We start from the raw sequence: 15,076 nt of genomic DNA on the forward strand, positions 1-15,076 counted from the left end.
GAGTGCCATATCCCGTTCTTAGGCAGACATCTTTCAGTGTATGGAGGTGTCTGCTGTGATCCTCCCCATCTGAGCAGACCCTATGTATACAGAGGGGTTGGCCGTAGGGAATGGTTTCTTTAACATGTTTAGGGTGGAAGCTGGAGAAGTGGAGCATCGTGAGGTTATCCGTGGGCTTGCGGTACAGTGAAGTGCTGAGGTGACTGTCCTTAATGGAGGTGCATGTGTCCAAGAATGCAACCAATTCTGGAGAGTAGTCCATGGTGATTCTGATGGTGGGACGGAACTTGTTGATTTCATCATAGAGTGGCTTCAGTGATTATTCACCATGAGTCCAAAGGAAGAATATGTCATCGATGTATCTAGTGTATAGCATCGGTTGAAAGCCCTGTGTGGTGAAGAGGTGGCCTTGTTCGAAACTGTGCATAAAGATGTTGGCATATTGAGGTGCGAGTTTGGTCCCTATGGCTGTTCTGTGTGTCTGGATGAAGAACTGGTTGTTGAAGGTGAAGACATTGTGGTCCAGGACAAAGCGGATGAGTTATAAAATTGTATCTGGAGACTAACAGTTGTCGGTGTTGAGTACTGAGGCAGTTCCAGCAATGCCACCATCATGGGGGATGGCATTACTGCAACTGCCTCACTACTCAAGGACGGCCACCTCAGCACTTCACTGTACCGCAAGCCCATGGATAACTTCATGATGTTCCACTTCCACCCTAAACACTTTAAAGAAGCCATCCCCTAAGGGCAAGCCCTCTGTATACACAGGGTCTGTTCAGATGAGGAGGATTGCAACAGACATCTTCAGACGCTGAAAGATGGCCACAAGAACAGGATTCATCGATCGACAGTTCCGACTCATCACACGGGAAAACCGCACTGACCTCCTCAGAAGACAAACACAGGACACGGCGGACAGAGTACCCTTCGTTGTCCAGGACTTCCCCAGAGTGGAGAAGCTATGACATCTTCTCCGGAGCCTTCACATGTCATTGATGAAGACGAACATCTCACCAAGGCCATCCCCACACCCCTACTTCTTGCCTTCAAACAATCACACAACCTCAGGCCATTGTCCGCGTAAAATACCCAGCCTTCAGGAGAACAATGACCACGACATGACACAATCCTGCCACAGCAACCTCTGCAAGATGTGCCAGATCATCGACACGGATGCCATCATCTCACGTGAGAACACCATCCACCAGGTACGTGGTACATACTCTTGCAACTCGGCCAACGTTGTCTACCTGATACACTGCAGGAAAGGATGTCCCGAGGCATGGTACAATGGGAAAACCATGCAGACGCTATGACAATGGATGAATAAACACTGTTTGACAATCACCAGGCAAGAGCGTTCTCTTCCTGTTGGGGAACACTTCAGCGGTCACGGGCATTCAGCCTCTGATCTTCAAGTAAACATTCTCCAAGGTGGCCTTCAAGACCCACAACAACGCAGAGTCGCTGAGCAGAGACTGATAGCCAAGTTCCGCACACGAGGACGACCTCAACCTTGGGTTCATGTCACATTATCTGTAACCCCACAACTTGCCTGGGCTTGCAAAATCTCACTTACTGTCCTGTCTGGAGACAATACACACCTCTTTAACCTGTGCTTCACGCTCTCTCCATTCACACTGTCTGTACCTTTAAGACTTGATTACCAAAAAAGATATGCATTCCAACCACTATTTTGTAAACTGAGTTTGTGTCTTTATATGCCCTGTTTATGAACAGAACTCCCACTAACCTGATGAAGGAGCAGCACTCTGAAAGCTAGTGGATTTTGCTACCAAATAAACCTGTTGGACTTTAACCTTATGTTGAGAGACTTCTTACTCTGTTTACCCCAGTCCAATGCTGGCATCTCTACATCACAGATCTGAATGGCATCCTTCTGCTCTTGAATCATTTTACAATTCCATGATTATGAGTTTTTTACCTGGGCAAGTAATCATTCCTGATCAGCAAGATCATCTTCCAGAACTGGTTCTGGTACTTTTTCATCAAGGCATTGCCGCAGACCTGTTGAGGAAGGAAGTAATAGCAGAAGGTGAAATGCTTGTGGTTAAAAAAAACAATTAACTTCAGGCTCTTTTGTCAAAATATCTGAAATCTGTGTCCTCTGGTTACCGATTTATCTGCCACTTGAAACATTTTCTCCTTACACTATAGAAATCCCTCATGATTATGAGCACCTCTATTAAATCTTGTCTTAACCATCTCTGAAATTCATCATCTCTGGTATGATTTCAGGAAAACTCCGCATTCTCCCCAAGGAGACATTTTTCCTAAAATACGATGTTCAGAATTAAACTCAATAATCTAACTGAGACCTGAAAGGCATTTTATAAAAGTTCAGCATCATCTCCTTGGTTTTATACACAAATCACTGCAGATGGATTCCATTTATCAAGACACTATTTTATGTTTAATTCTTAGTGTCACAAGTAGCTTACATTAACACTGCAATGAAGTAGTGAAAATCCCCTAGTTGCCACACTCTGGCACCTGTTCGTGCACACTGAGGGAAAACTTAGCATGGTCAATGCACTTAAACAGCATGTCTTTCGGACAGAGAGAAAACTGGAACACCCGAAGGAAACCCATGCAGAAGGTGCAGACTCCGCACAGGCAGTCACCTGAAGCTGGAAGTGAACCCGAGTCCCTGGCGCTGTGAGGCAGCAGCGCTAACTACTGTCACTGTGCCTTTTCAATCTGATGCACTAACCTCGAGTCAACATAGGATAAGCTAACAAGAAAAATATGCCAGGGACTTTGATGTGCTGGGGTCCATTTTAAAGAGGAACCAAAATCCCAATTGATGGTCAGTCCTACATTTTTTGGTTAAACATTACCCCCAACTTTAAAATTTGATCTGTTAAATATTTTCTGTGTATTGGACTTTAAAGTCCAGTTATTGAACACGAAATGATACACAAGATACTGCCTTTTATTAATTGGTATTGCAAACCTCCCCCATCTGTTCCAAACTGAAGTTAAAATCGATAACAAATGATAGCATGAAGAAGGAATCAGTCATCTCAATCTGGTTCGTTGCAAACACATGAACGAACATAAGAAATAGGAGCAGAAGTAGGCCATCTAGCCCTTCGAGCCTGCCCCGCCATTCAATAAGATCATGGCTGATCTGAAGTGGATCAGTTCCACTCACCCGCCTACCCCCCATAACCCTCAATTCCCTTATCGATCAGAAATCTGTCTACCCGTGACTTAAACATATTCAACGAGGTAGCCTCCACCACTTCAATGGGCAGAGAATTCCAGAGATTCACCATCCTCAGAGAAGTTCCTCCTCAACTCTGTCCTAAACTGTTCCCCTCCCCCTGCCTTATTTTGAGGCTGTACCCTCTAATTCTGGTTTCCTTTCTAAGTGGAAAGAATCTCTCTACCTCTACCCTATCTAGTCCCTTCATTATCTTGTGTGTCTCTATAAGATCTCCCCTCAGCCTTCTAAACTCCAATGAGTACAGGCCCAATTGACTCAATCTCTCCTCATAAGCTAACCCCCTCATCTCCAGTATCAGCCTGGTGAACCTTCTCTGCATTCCCTCCAAGGCCAATATATCCTTTCGCAAATGCAAACATATCAAATGCAAATATATCCTTTCAAACGCAACCCAATCAGCTCATTATCACAAGCAACGTTTTGGCATCAATACTTGCACCATTGTTGTAGTTTTTTAAAATTTCATTTGAGGGATGTGAGCTTCATTGGCTTGGCCAGCAATCACTGCCCTCCCCTAACTGCCCTCAAGGAGCTGGTGAGCTACCTTCTTGAAACTTAGTCGCTCATGTGGTGTAGGTACACCCACAGTGCTGCTAGGAAGGGAGTTTCAGGATTCTGACCCAGCAACAGTGAAGGAACGAGCGATATATTTCCAAGTCAGGATGGTGAGTGGATTGGAAGGTGTAAAAGTGGTTCTGAGTTAATTAGCAGAGCCACAGGCAGGTTTTTAGTTTTAGCAACAGCTGGAAAGGGTTATGGTGAAAAATGAATAGGATGGGAATAGACGGATATGGTCCCCAGAAGGGTAGGAGGTTTTAGTTAAGTCGGGCAGTGTGGTTGGTGCAGGCTTGGAGGGCTGAAGGGTGTGTTCTTGTGCTGTAATTTTCTTTGTATGACTTTCACCTGACAAGATAATGTTAAGTTTGCTCATATGTAAATGCTAAACTCTTAAAAGTGAAGAGATGATTTTAATATTAAGTATCTATATTCATATATTAAATAAGATCTAATATATTTATATTAAGATTCATAGAAAATACGTTCACCGCTGTCAAAATGTGAGCACTGTAGAGAATACAGTAGTTTAGAAGTTCATAGCTAAAAGCCATTTAGTCAGCTGAAATATAACAAAGTTTTAAACTCAGGACAATTGCTGAAACATATAATGTCAAAGTGAAAGGTGTTATTGTCTAGGCACAAGAATGTATCTGTCCAGAGGACCCTGGTTTGATACAGTTGGTTATCTTGGCAAAATACCACTGGGAAAGGTATAGATAGCGACCTTCAAGAGAATAGCAACAAGTAAACAAACAATGCCAGGGGATGAATATCCATTTTTGGGTTAGCAAATGCAAGATTATTAAGTTAAGCAGTGTTTTAGAATTGGCTTGAGGTATCTGTCATGTTTTGGACTGACATGTTAATATGAAATGAAATCAAGTCTAAGCTAATTAGGAATACCTTGGATATTGGCAAGGTATAATTGTATTGAATTTTGGCTCAGTGTCTCAGATCTTCGGAAGGGTTTTTAGCACCGACACAGAGCTACTTGACCATCTGAAGCCTCCCATGGCTGAGGTTAATGTTTTGTTTGTCTTGTATGTCTTTTAGGTTTAAACAAATTTTTAGTTACGTCTTGAACTGAGACTTCTTGCCTTTACAAATTTAATTTTTTAGTTTTCTTAAGTTTTTAAGAGAATCAGGCCACCAGTAGAGAAAACCCCCATTGCAGTATTTTTGGTGGTGGTGTTTCTAAGTAAATGCTGTCCTTGTGGGTTTGGAAGGTGCTGTTTAAGCAGCCTTGGTGAATTCCTGCAGTTTATCTTGTAGATGAACACTGCTACTACACATCAGTGGTGGAGGAAATGAATGTTTGTGGGAGGGGTGCCTAAAAAAACTGCTTTGTTTTTATTAATGCTGTTAAGCTCGAGTGCTGTAAGTGCTGTATGCGTCAGGTAACAGGAGAGTATTCCATCAGACTCTTGACTTATCCTTGTCGGTTGTGGACAGGCTTTAGCGAGTGAGATGACTTATGCACCACAGGAATCCCGGCCTCTAGCTGCTCTTGTAACCACAGTATTTAGCTAACAATCCACCTCACCTCTGGAGTTCCGCTCTTTCAGAAAATTTATTTAAGCATATCACTTTATGATGAAAAACATGATCTCTGTGCCAAAGAATAAATCTAACTTCGTATAATAATGACTGAAATAGAACATTCAATCTAAATACAAGTGGACCCAACACTAATAGCGTACTTGAATATAGCATCATAAAACATCCCAGGCTGCTTTATAAAATAGATGCTCAGAGTTGCACCCAAGCTGAAATTGAAAATAGTTAAGCAAGGTGGATGAAGAGAGAGTCACATAGTTGAAGTTTTGATTTTGAAGGTGTATTTGCAGAGGGTGCTGTTTTCCTTTCAGTTTGTGCAGGCAAGGCTTCCTAGAATAAATCTATTGTTGTTAGTTTGAATCTAGGTGTGCAAACCACAGCTTTTCTTTTTGTTTAAAACTCGCAAGCCCCAACATGGTTAGAATATTGCACAGAAAGAAAATCAGTGACAAGAATGGGATTTTTTTCATCACCCCATGCATTTACCATGGTTAATCCACCCAATCCACACATCTTTGAACACTGAGGGGCAATTTAGATAGCCAATCCACCTAACGTGCAATCTTTGGACTGAGGGGGGGAACTGGAGCACCCAAAGCAAACCACTACAGACACAAGGAGAATGTGCAAATTCCACACAGTCGTGCAAGGCCAGAAGGTAACGCTGTGAGGCAGCAGTGCTAACCACTGTGCCAACCCCATGACCAGATAAATTCACAACCATATATATTCTTTTCAAATAATAATCTTTTGAATGCCTTGATTGAACCCATCTTGCACCATTGCGAAAGATTTTTGTTGTGTCCTTTCTGCCAATTACTTTAAATATGCTCTATTGTTTGTGGTCTTGACACAAGCAGAAATAGTTTCTCCCCATCTACCATGTCCAGGCCCCTCATGGTTTTGAATACTTCTTTCTGATCTCTCCTCAGCCTTCCTTTCTCCAAGGAATAATGTCCCAAATTCTCTGATCTATCTCATAACTGAAGTTCCTCATCACTGGATCCATTGTCATGGATTGTCCTGCACTCCAGGCAGCAGGAACACATGCTTGGCACGTAGAGAGCCAAACAGAAAATGGTAGCAAACAACATTGTGGTGCAAGCAACATTATACCTCCAAGAAGTCGAAGAGTAGTGTAGCAGTAATGTCAGCCAGGGGTTCCATGTTCAACATCTGGGCCAGCCAGCGCCAAGCATAATTCAGCCCATGAGGATGCTCCTATGCACAGAAGAAACAACAATTAAATACTGCAATTATTTGTCAACTTCAATTCATTGACAGACTCAGGAAAAGGCCAAATAGGCTGGAGCTCCTTGAAGTGAGGATGGTAAGCTGTGACAAAATAGAAAGGGGTTTGACAGGGTAGAGAGTATCTTTTTAAAAGTGATGGATTTGAAGGAGTTAACGTTTGTTGTGCTTGGACAAAGAATGGAAAAAGTTAGCTTCCAGTGCAACAAGCAAAAAGAAAAGCCATGGTATATCTGTCTTTATAGCAAGGGAGTTGAATACAGGAATAAAATAAATCCTGCTGCAATTGAACAGAGTTTGGGCAGGACCACATCTGGAGAACCGGATACAGTTTTGGCCTTCATATTTAAGGAAGGATATACTTGCATTGGAGACAGTACAACAAAGATTCACTGAATTGATCCCTGGATAAGGGGCTGTCCCATGATGAGAGGTTGGGTAATTTGGACCCAAGAGGGTGGGCATGGTGGCAGTAGTTAGCACTGCTGCCTCACCGCGCCAGAGACCCGGGTTTGACTCCTGGCTTGGGTCACTGCGGAGTTTACACGTTCTCCTGTGTCTGTGTGAGCTTCGTCCAGGTGCTCCGGTTTCCTCCCACAGGCTGAAAGACGTGCTGGTTAGGATGCATTGGCCGTGCTAAATTCTCCTTCAGTGTACCTGAACAGGTGTACCAGGGGATTTTCATAGTAACTTAATTGCAGTGTTAATATAAGCCTACTTGGGACAAAAAACTTAAAACTTTTATTAAAAGTTTATTTGTTAGTCACAAATAGGCTTACATTCACATTGCAATGAAGTTACTGTGAAAACTCTCTAGTTGCCACACTATGGCGCCTATTCAGGTTCACTGAAGGAGAATTTAAAATGGCCAATCTACCTAACCTAAGCTTGAGTTTAGAAAAATAAAAGGTGATCTCATTGAAACATAAAATATTCTAAAGGTGTTTGACAGAGATTGTTTCCAAGGAATCTAAAACATGGGGCCATAATCATAGGATCAGGAACTGATCATTTAGGACTGAGATGAGGAGAGATGATTTCACTCGTAGGATTGTGAATCTTAGGAAAGCTCCACTCTACAGAGATGTTGATGTTCCATTGTTGATTATATTTAAGCCTAGAATAGACGGATGCGTGTCAGGATTGATTCATATTTGGACACTAATAGCTCATTTTTGGGAAACAGTGCAGCATTTGGTTACCGTACATACAGTTTGTTTTGATCCACTCGGCCATCTTAGCAGCATGATGGCTGCATACAGACGGACCATCCCGGATATCCGTTTCAAAAAGTTGTCCTGCTGCTCAACACCAGTGTCCAGTACTCGATACCCCAATAACCTGCAGGAGAAAAAGGTTCAGACTTTAATTGCACTGCGAGAGAGTGAATATACAAATCTTCTGTCCCTTCTCTCTCCACAGCAAGATGCACAAATTATCTCCCAAATTCATCCTTCCAATGGAAGGAGAATGACTGGAAACATTGCCTTTCAGGACATATAAACAAGGCAGCTTTGAAGAGGGATACAATTCAGCAAATAGTATGGAGAAGTTTGAGTGAAAAACTGATTTCAAATTATATGAGAATAGGATTAAACAAATTAAATTTAGCAGTGATGTGAAAACATGGGAACTGGGCATGGCCATTCAGCTCATGAATCATATCTTTCAGTTAGATTGTGGTTGATCTGTAAGGAATGGATTTTTGTATAGAATGGAAGCTTAAATGGTGTGATGGCTTACATTTCTAGAAAGCTAGGCCCAAGGAATGGTTTTATTAATCTTGTAATTTTGTGATGAAAGGCCAGAAGAGGGCAACAAAAAAAAATGCAAAAATATGTTAGGAAAACAAAAGTAGTTTTAAGGGATTTATATTTGTAAACATTAGAAATAAGGTGTAGTTTTAGGTGGATTTGATTTAATGTTTCTGTATCTGGAAGGGAGCTGTAGTTAGATTCATGCTGGTCAAAGGTGTTTGTGTGTGGTTGGTTTCAATAGCAAATGGGATCCTGTTGTGCTTAGAAAGTGCTATGGCGTGAAAAATCTAGTTGCAAGTATTGTTTTGCAACTAGAGGCCCTTGTAAGGGGGAAAAATTCCTTTGTCCACGGTGTAACGTCCAAATTTGGGATTGTGGGTTTTTAAAAAGGTTATGGCTTACATACGTAAATTCAAACACAAAACGGGTTTATTTTGAGGGGTCTGGACTGTACCGATTACAAATGGAAAATAAAACATCATCTGCAACACGCTAATGACATCACCATCAAATCATGTGATCAGCTGAAAACATTCACACAACTCTTAATTATATAACACATCTCATTTACTTGCGGTCTTGACAATGAATGGCTACACAATGTTATATAGATTAATACTCTAGACAGTACTATGCATCATTAATCATGATAGAGAGTCAATGGAAATGTTGATCAGGAGGACACCTATTCTTGTTTGGTTGTATAGGACATTCTGGAATTTGGTTCTCTTGACCCTAGAAATAGGATTTGGAACTTCAGTAGACACTTCTTCTCTTGGAATTAATTCTGTATCATTTGCACTTGGTATAGTAGCAGGGGAAGAATCAGGCAAATCAGATTCAACTAAGTTTCCCACAGCAGTATTCACAACACAGGACTAAAGAATTGGTACGTTTGGAGATGATTCGAATAAATCATTTTGAGATGATGACAACAATTGGTCAGCATGGCGTTTTACTTTGAACTGTGCAAGAAATTGGGCCTGTCTTTGCTAAAATTATGGCTGGTACTAATTTCTCATTCATGGCATAATTGTACAGTGATACTCGATCTTCTGGTTGAAATGAGCATTGTTTCACCCTCAATTCTCATCTAGAAACTTGAGATTGTTGTTGACGCTCTAGTATTTCTAAAGTTTCTGGAATTAATATTTGATTTATTGTCATATATATTGGTATACAGTGAAAAGCATTGTTTCTTCAATGCTATACAGACAAAGCATACCATATATAGGGAAGGAAAGGAGAGAGTGCAGAATGTCGGGTTACAGTCATAGCTAGGGTGTAGAGAAAGATCAAACTAATGTGAGGTAGGTCTGTTCAAAACTCTGACAGCAGCAGGGACAAAGCTGTTCTTGAGTCAGCTGGTACGTGTCCTCAGACTTTTGTATCTTTTTCCTGACGGAAGAAGCTGGAAGAGAGTACGTCCGGGGACCTCAATTATTCTGGCTGCTTTTTTGAGGCAGTGGGAAGTGTAGACATTGTCAATGGATGGCAGACTGGTTTGAGTGATGGACTGAGCTTCGTTACAACTCTTTGAAGTTTCTTGTGGTCTTGGACAGAGCAGGAGCCATATCAGCCTGTGATACAACCAGAAAGAATGCTTTCTATGGTGCATCTGTAAAAGTTGGAGTGGCGGACATGCCAAATTTAGTCTTCTAGGTAGAAGCGCTGGTGGGTTTTCTTAACTATAGTGTCGGCATGGAGGGGCCAGGACAGATTATTGGTGATCTCAGCATCTAAAATCGTGAAGCTCTCAACCATTTCTACGTCATGCCCATTGACGTAGATGGGATGTGCTCTCCACTAAGCTTCCTGAAGTCAGTGACTATCTCCTTCGTTTTGTTGACATTGAGGGGAAGATTAATGTCGATGTGCCAGTTCACCAGATTCTCTGTGTCTCGTCATTGTGAGATCCAACACACTACGGCGGTGACACCAGCAAACTTGAAAATCGAGTCGGAGGGGAATTTGGTTGTACAGTCAGAGGTATATAAAGGAGTATACAGCCTTGCGGAGCACTAGTGTTGCAATGGTCGCAGAGGTGTTGTTATTGCCTATCCTTACTAATTGTGATCTGTGGGTTAGGAAGTCTAGGACCCGAGCCCCAGCCCATGAAGTTTGGAGATGAGTCTGCTAGGAATAGTGGTATTAAAGGCTGAGCTGTAGTCTATGAATAGGAGTCTGACATAGGTGTCTTTGTTATCTAATAACAAATCAAATGTAGTTCTCAACTTTCTCTTTAAGAGTAATGCAGGTGAACTTCGGGTAATCACATGAGCAGAGTTTCTATCAGATGCCAAAAAGCTGTTCACAAGATATGAAGCTCCTGGAGCTTTGAAAGAATGTTTTAAGGATTGTACAAATCTTTCAGCGAATCTATTGGTTGGTGGAACTTTATATGCTGAATGCCATTTCATTTGAAATAATCTTCTGACTTGTGGGGCAGCATGGTGGCACAGTGGCCAGCAGTGCTGCATCAGTGTCAGGGGCCTGGGTTCAATTCCTGACTTGGGTCATTGTCTGTGTGGAGTCAGCATGTTCTCACCGTCTCTACATGGGTTTCCTCCGGGTGTTCTGGGTTCCTCCAACAGTCCAAAAGATGTGCTGGTTAGGGGCATTGGCCATGCTAATTCTCCCTCAGTGTAATCCAAACAGGTGCTGGACTGTGGCAACTCAGGGATTTTCACAGTAACTTCATTGCAGTATTAATGTATGTCTACTTGTGGCACAAATAAATAGACTTTAAAAATAAACTGTGAACCATTATCACAAACAAAATTTTGTCAAGTTTCTCAATGGTTTGTTCAGATATCATAGATCTCATGATAACCTCTGGTCACTTCTGGCTGAAAAAAAACGTAACCCTCAAATGGACCAGCAAAATCTACATGCAGTTGTTGCCATATCTTGTTAGGTCACTCTTAAGGATGTAACGGACACAATATGGTGTACTTCTTATTCATGCACAGGGTTGACAGTCCCATTTTTTCTTCAATCTGAGAATCCAGACATGGCCAAAGATAACTGCGCTAATTCCTTCATTTGGACTATATTAAGGTGTCCTTCACATAGTTGTTCAAGAACTCATCCACTCAGACGAGGAGGAATGATCATTTGGATTCCCCATTTGGGATAGTCAACTCAATTTTGACACATTGTTTTAAATCAGGGTGAGGATGAGGCGTTTCAATAACATACCCATCACCTTTCCCATCACGGAATCATTTCTGGTCGGTCTCTGAATCTGAGAAGCTATCACAGGGAAATGATCTACTAATAAAAATAAAAAATATTTGTGAAACTAGTTGGTGGCATCCGCTCAGTAGGTAAAGGGAAAATGTGATGATGCATCAGCACGGCATACTGATTGACAACATCATAAAAACATGCAGATAAGATCACTGACCATCTTTGCAATTGGCTAGCAACCAGTGGTTTGCCTTTATACAGCCCATAAATATTAAAGGATATTAACTGATCAATGATCAGTTAATGTGAGCTGACAACCATATAAATGATGAAACCTTCGTATGCCAAAGATTATGCTCATTGCTTCTTTTTCTAGCTGAACATAGTTAGATTCAGCTCTATAGCCAGATATACAAGGCAAAAGCTATTGGTTGTTCTTCTCCCGAAGGCATAATATGTGAAACTACTGCCCCTATGCCAATAAGATGAAGTGTAGCAAGCAAACAGTAATGGTAGCATTGGATTAAAATGAACCAATACTTCAGGCTTCTGCAAAGCATCTCTGGCATTCTTGTATGCTTTCTCATGTTTTGTTGTCCAGTCCCATGACTGTTTTCACACACACTAAATTATGCAATGGCTTCGATAATGTAGCTAAGTTAGGAATAATTCACTAATTCTAGAAAAGAACACAATGACATCACATTCATTGGAGGTGGCACTTCTAGATCACTTAAAATTTGATTCATTCATTAATCTTTGGAATAATGCTACTATGAATGTTATTCCAAAAGACAATCATTAAAATGAAAAATACCTTTATGAGTAACGATGGTAAGCTATGTGCATCTGCAAACATGCTTAGGAAAAATCAAGCTTGCAGAATTTCTGCCCACCCAATAACCCAGAAAACAAATCTTCAATTAAAGGAAGTGGATATTTATAGCACACAACACTGGATTTAAAATCATCTTAAATATAAACTGAACCATCTGGTTTCATGACAGGTTTGATAGGGGTAACTCAGTCACTGTAACCAGCTCTGACATACCAGTGATAACAAGTTAGGGGAATCAGTGGGATAAATACGTAGGCTTTGAGGGATGGAGCAGGCCTGGGTGCGATGCTCTGTGAGACAGTTGGTGCATACTTGGTGGACCAAATGGCCTCCTTCTGCACTGTTGGGTTTCTATGAAAAGTCGTACTAAATCTTCTTCAACCTTGGGACAAATTACAAGTGGCACTCCCTGATTTGAGACTTTATACTTGACGTTAGGCTTAATCTTGAGTTTCACTAGAATTCTCTTTATTAAGCCAAGTGTCTCTTCAAATATATGCTTGTGCTTATCTAGAAGGTACTGCAGATCTGTTCTGGCACCAATCAATTTGTTGACAGCATTTCCAGTTAAGTTTTAACTTCTCCATGGTCTGCCAAATAGAGTTGGAAAATTACCGCGGACCACATGGAGAGGTCTGTTTACTCATCTCTACCTTGGACCACGATGTAACCTTTTAACGGCACAATCTATTCCACATATGTCCCTAAAATCACATCAGCTGATTTTAAAAGAAGATTTTTGTTGATGTGTAGTCTCAGGAATTAAAGACACAACAGCACCAGATTCAACCTCCATCCTAATAGATTGTCCATTTAACTTTTGTCATGTGATTCGCCCTGTATGGACAAGATGTTCAGCTGGAGTTCTTCATATCTCTGGACATTCTGTACCTCACGGTCATACTTCTTTTCTCTTATGTTGCAAATTACTTCTGTAAAATGCAACTGGTTCTTCTGGAAAGTACCTAGATTCTTCTGAATATTCTTCTTGGAGGAAGCTGGTTTAGCTCAAAAAGCTTTTGCAATGTAATCCATTTTGCCACAATACTTGCACTATCCTTGCTCCAGCATTCACTCACTGGCTCACTTTGTCACATCTGTGACATGCTTGTTGCTGTTTTGTTTCTTATGGACAGTTCCTAATTTGTGGATCTTCATTCCTGCACCAAATTGTGAAGCATCTTTAGCAGCCAGTTCCAGTGACACTAGGATTTCTACTGCTGTCTTTAAAGTCAAAGATGCTCAGTAAGCAATCTTCTTTGGAAAGCGTAATTTTGGAGACCACAAACTAGACAATCTCAAAGACCATCTTCTAATGACTCTCAATATTGTGCCAACCTTTTTAAGGTTGCCACAAACGGGGCATTGCTTTCTCCTGCCACTTAATTTCTTCAATGGAATTTGAACTGTCCCACAATGATCATTGGCTTTGGACAGCAACGCTCTTCAAGGATCTTTGTCAAGTCATCTTAAGTTTTGGTTCCTGGCTGCGCTGAATAAACTAAGCTCTGGAGCAAACTGTAGGTTTTGCTTCTAATGAGGAGAGACTGAGGGATTTAGGGTTGTTTTCGTTGGAAAGAAGGCGGCTAAGAGGGGATCTTATTGAAACATATAAGATGATTAGAGGTTTAGATAGGGTGGATAGTGATGGCCTTTTTCCTCGGATGGAGAAAGCTAGCACGAGGGGGCATGGCTTTAAATTAAGGGGGGGTAGCTACAGGACGGATGTCAGGGGTAGGTTCTTTACCCAGCGGGTGGTGAAGGATTGGAATGCCCTGCCTGCTGCAGTTGTAAATGCGTCTAGTTTGGGGGCTTTTAAGAGATCTCTGGATAGGTTTATGGACGAAAAGGGATTGGTATAGGCTAGTGGGTCATTGTTTTTGTAACTGGTCGGCGCAACATCGTGGGCCGAAGGGCCTGTTCTGCGCTGTAATGTTCTATGTTCTATGTTCTAATTGTACTGAAAAAAACTGTCACAAGCAACTCACTGTCAATTTTATTCACAAAGTACTGAAAACATTCTGTATAGGAACTCCATGATTCATTTTCTCCATCATAAGGTCCAAGGATTCTAACTGACTGTCATTTCTCTTGCAGGCAGTAATGGCTCAAGACTGTTCCGTATTTTTTTTTGAACTATCTTCTCAGTATTCTCCTTTTTAATCTGGAGACCACTGAGTTGAATATGTTCTCTCTTTTCAAATAGCCCCAGCCGTACAGCAAGTATAGCTTTTTTCTTACTCATCTTCCTGCAGTGGCACTTCAATGTACTTCGTCATCCATGTTAATCTTAAAACATGCGTGTATTTGTTAAACCAAGGAAGGAGTAATGGACTATTGTATTATAATCCAATTTTTTCATGTTTAAATGTTTTGTTGTCAATTAGCAGTCCTGTGATTCTGTTTCTCCACATTTGATAAAAGTATAAGTTGCATTCTGGGATCTTCCTGTCCAGTTCTGGGATTGTATCAAAGGAGAAATTGGAAGGAGGCTAAAAATAAATATGGAATGAAATAAACTCCACAGTTATTATAACCAGAAAATCAATGGGACAATCTCAGCCACCAACCAACGTTAATTTGCATTCAGGTCCCGACAGCAGAAGGATGAAGGCAAGATTAGGAGTATTAACTTGAGGATTTTTAAAAAATTAATTCCATAACTTT

At 41.2% G+C, this 15,076-nt stretch overlaps 1 protein-coding gene across 1 annotated transcript in view; it reads right to left on the minus strand.

Annotated features, from left to right (window-relative positions):
* Positions 1-15,076, minus strand: part of gle1 (GLE1 RNA export mediator) — a 62,516-nt gene that overhangs the window by 11,009 nt on the left and 36,431 nt on the right. Inside the window, exons 12-14 of the mRNA XM_080211983.1 lie at positions 7,834-7,963; positions 6,488-6,592; positions 1,949-2,031 (exon numbers count right to left, since the gene is read on the minus strand). Of these exons, the coding sequence (XP_080068109.1) occupies positions 1,949-2,031; positions 6,488-6,592; positions 7,834-7,963 (318 nt within the window). The remainder of the gene's footprint in view (positions 1-1,948; positions 2,032-6,487; positions 6,593-7,833; positions 7,964-15,076) is intronic.

This window comes from Carcharhinus amblyrhynchos, chromosome 25 (assembly GCF_965287045.1).
Source record: "Carcharhinus amblyrhynchos chromosome 25, sCarAmb.v2.hapA, whole genome shotgun sequence".
Classification (NCBI taxonomy): domain Eukaryota; kingdom Metazoa; phylum Chordata; class Chondrichthyes; order Carcharhiniformes; family Carcharhinidae; genus Carcharhinus; species Carcharhinus amblyrhynchos.